Below are 3880 nucleotides of genomic sequence, written 5' to 3'. Positions count from 1 at the left end.
CACTACATATTATTTAATATAAAATTCTAAAAGAAGTGAAGAAATTAGTATTTCTTGCTATCACAGATAAAAAAAAATGTTGAATTATAATTACAACAGGAATCCAACAGGTTTTATTAATTGTTTCAGAATATAAAACCCAAATATGACATTCAGGTTTAACTGATTTCATTTAGAGCATACTAGTATAACAAATGAGAGATTAATCTGAAATGTATAATTTAAAGAAATATTAGGCTAATATCTTGCTATCAAATTGACTAAGAACAAAGTATAAGCTTCATGAAAATTTAAACGTCTTCATAAAATAATAAAATTACGAATTCATTTTCTTAATTTGATACATTTTTCATTAATTAGACTGATTACAATATTAAGATATTTCTAAATAGCTCCAACGATAATATCTCCTGACAGCATTCCCCCTGCTAAAGCTTGGTCGATGAATATTAATAAGGTCATGTTGGCGTTGCTTGGTAACCTTCCCGGAGCTTACAAAACGTAACCTAATTAATATTCATGACCCAGGCCTTCAACCATAGTAGGAATCGCCCACCTACTAGCGTCTACCTCGCGGCCAATCAGATAGGTATTCTGGACAAACGTCATATTGCGTAATGAATATTCATGAGACAATCCTTCAACGTAGTATAATTCTTGAATCCGGGATCCAGTAAAACGCAAATAGCGAGAACCAGCTGTGTATAGTACTTTTTGCATCCCTGCGCTCTCGTTGGCTGCATCCTCTGTCAATAACAATGAGCTCGTTTCAGCAATGGTGCTTTCACTCGTAACAGCTGTACGTTTCGTCAGTGCTGGTGTTTAGTGATTTAAGGTATCACAAACAGAGGACTGGCGAATTATTCCAAACATGGTATGTAGCAATAATATGAATGCGATTTTACATTTCTGTTTTTATTCTGTAATCCTTATTCACGTAAATACTTGCTCTGCAGCTTACGGTAGCATCGGTGGTATAAAAGCAATGGAAATATGGAATTACTCAAATGTATTTCTGTAGGCTGTTATAGTAGCTGTATTGCCTCACTGTGTGATAAAATACACTAATGTTCGTTACAGCTCATGTCTTACGCACAAAAAGCACTACAACATGTTTGTGTAGATGGCACATTGAATATGTAAACAATGAAAAAGATGCATTACACTGCATGTAGTGTATATACAAACATATTATTATTATTATATCATGTATGAATTTCACAACTGTATATTTCACTCTTTTTTTGGCAGTACGGTTTTGTGAACCATGCACTAGAACTTCTGGTGCTGAGAAATTATGGTCCAGATGTGTGGGAGGACATCAAGTGAGTTCATATGGACTTCTCTATTACATCATGGACAATCTTTTATTGTCATATTCTGTAATTTTTTGTTTATTTTTGCATTTATGTACACTGTATATTCTATTTGAACATACATGTCTGTACATATAATAGATGTTCTCAGATATAAATTCAGGTGACTTAAGGAGAGGTGTGTGTGTGTGTGTGTGTGACTATCAATTTTTAATGACACTTACAAAACTTTGGCTTGAAATCTAAATACAATTTCAGCAAATGCTATTTTAATCTTAACATTTTTTCTCAATGCCTTAAAAATACAATTAATGATATCTGTAGCTCAGTATATATACTATATACAATATATTGTGATTGGCCAGTTTTTACTTACATATGCTCTTTTTCCTTAATTCAGAGCATGAGAAATCACGTATAACATGTCATGGGGTGAAGTCACATGCATAGAAATTTTTCCTCTTGCACAAGCAGTTCAGCTTTATTTAACTTCCTCCATCTCTTTAACATGACTTTTAAGAGCAGTCTTTTCAAGTCACAGCTGTGCGCAATGTAAACAAATGTTTTAGAGCCTGTTTAGGCTCAAGTTGTGAGCTCGAGTCTCACTCGATTTTCTGGCAACATTAAAGCAGTTGGACTCAGTTATTGCAGCATTTTTTTCAGCAAGGTTCAATATTATCAAAAGGTTAGCAGCATCTCGCAGTGCACTGTCCAAGACATGATTAACGATGTTTCTGTTTCTATTTTTAGGTTGTGTTTTACAAGTGTTTTCCTTTGTTGATACTATTGTGACTTTTTGGCTGAACTTCTCTTTGGTCATCATTCTTAGTCAAAGCAGATTTTTTATTTTTTTTAGCTCACAGTTTAGTAATATGTCCAAGCAAATCACATTTTGACCTGACTCTAACAATCTTCATGCTTTTATTAAATATTCCTTTTCATTTTTCTCAAAATTTAAAGATATGTTATTACCTTGGAGTCTAAAAATTCTAATGAAACATTTTTTTGTTTTTTAATTAATGTTAATGATGTAATAGCAAGTACTTGATGTTTAAAATATTTTATATTATATTTTTCTTTTAGGAGAGAGGCTCAGGTTGATGTAGAAGGACAGTTTTTGGTCAGAATTATCTATGAAGATGCCAAAACATATGACCTTGTGGCTGCTGCAAGCAAAGTACTAAGTAAGGTTGTTTTTGTTATTGTTGTAGTTTTGGAAAGATGGAGGTAATCATTTGCTAAAACCTAAATTGATTTATTTATTAAATGGTTTATTAAATCAAAAGTGCCCTATTATAAGTGACAGAACATCATAATGATTAACTTATACAATGAAATGTAACAAAATTACTTCGTTTAAATGTAAAAATCTTCTTGAATTGCTTGTTGATTTAAATATGGTTTCTTCTTCTATAGAAATAGATGCCGGAGGCATCTTGCAAATGTTCGGGAAAATGTTTTTTGAGTTCTGTCAGGAATCTGGCTATGACACTATCCTTCGAGTGTTGGGCTCCAATGTCCGTGAATTCTTACAAGTAAGAGGCTACTGTTTTTATCACCCAAAAATCAGCAGCAGCAATGTTGAGAAAGTGACGCAAGTAACACTGTCTGTTCTCTATTTCACACACTGCATGTACTGTACTTTTAGTGAAGGTGATTTTTAAAATAGTTTAAAATAATATTAAATAATAATAGTTTTGTTAGATTACACAATGAAAATGGCATGTTCTGTGTTAGTGCAGATTATTGACAATAACATCAGCTATATTTTAAATAAATCCTTAATGTTCTTTCGTTATATATCATTTTTTTGCCTTATTTTGTGAAAAATTCCATACGACTGTGCCCATAGTAAAATTAAAAATGAGAGAAAAGTTTGCCATAACTGAAGCTGATTTCACTAAATATTGTATAGTATGAAGCTTAGTGCTACTAAAATCTAGATACTAGATACCCTATTTTCACCCCTTTTCATTGCACTGACTTTGCAAAAATCTGCTCTTTACATCAGCACATTAATATCAGCATGTTCTCTCTTTCAGAATCTGGACGCATTGCATGACCATCTGGGCACTATCTACCCCGGCATGCGCGCACCCTCCTTCCGCTGCACGGATGCAGAGAAAGGGAACAACCTAATTTTACACTATTACTCTGAGAGAGAAGGTCTTCAGGACATCGTCATAGGGATCATCAAGACAGTTGCACAGCAGATTCATGGAACTGAGATTGAGATGAAGGTGCTGTTCCTGTGCATTGATGGTCTCCTTTATAGATGTTGCTTTGTTCCTTTAATTGTCTTTAGCCTGGCAGATTCAGATGCAAATGGTAGAAGAGAATTATTGCACAAAAAAGTAATATCCACAATGACACAACAATAGATAGATAGATAGATTTTTAAAGAAAGAAATTAGTACTTTTGTTCAGCAAGGATGCATTCCATTGATTAAAATTGACAGAAAAGACAAAAAAAAATCATATTTCTTCAAAAAATGCTGTTTGAACGTTCTATTCATCAAATAATAATGCAGAAAATTCAGATTTGCCATCACAGGAATAAATTA

At 33.1% G+C, this 3880-nt stretch overlaps 1 protein-coding gene across 1 annotated transcript; it reads left to right on the top strand.

Moving 5' to 3' along the window:
• Positions 1–692: 692 nt before the first annotated feature.
• Positions 693–3644, top strand: LOC107579018 (guanylate cyclase soluble subunit beta-1-like; the record flags this gene model as incomplete). The annotated part of the gene is made up of 5 exons (XM_016264909.1): positions 693–874; positions 1252–1325; positions 2400–2500; positions 2733–2851; positions 3359–3644. Coding segments are annotated over exons 1-5 (583 nt in total), but the record flags the coding sequence as incomplete, so codon positions are not given.
• Positions 3645–3880: the final 236 nt, after the last annotated feature.

The sequence above is a fragment of the Sinocyclocheilus grahami genome, unplaced genomic scaffold (genome assembly GCF_001515645.1).
Source record: "Sinocyclocheilus grahami isolate Dianchi unplaced genomic scaffold, SAMN03320097.WGS_v1.1 scaffold13551.1, whole genome shotgun sequence".
Classification (NCBI taxonomy): domain Eukaryota; kingdom Metazoa; phylum Chordata; class Actinopteri; order Cypriniformes; family Cyprinidae; genus Sinocyclocheilus; species Sinocyclocheilus grahami.
Note: the sequence above shows the minus strand (reverse complement) of the source record. Positions and strands in the feature narration are given on the sequence as shown.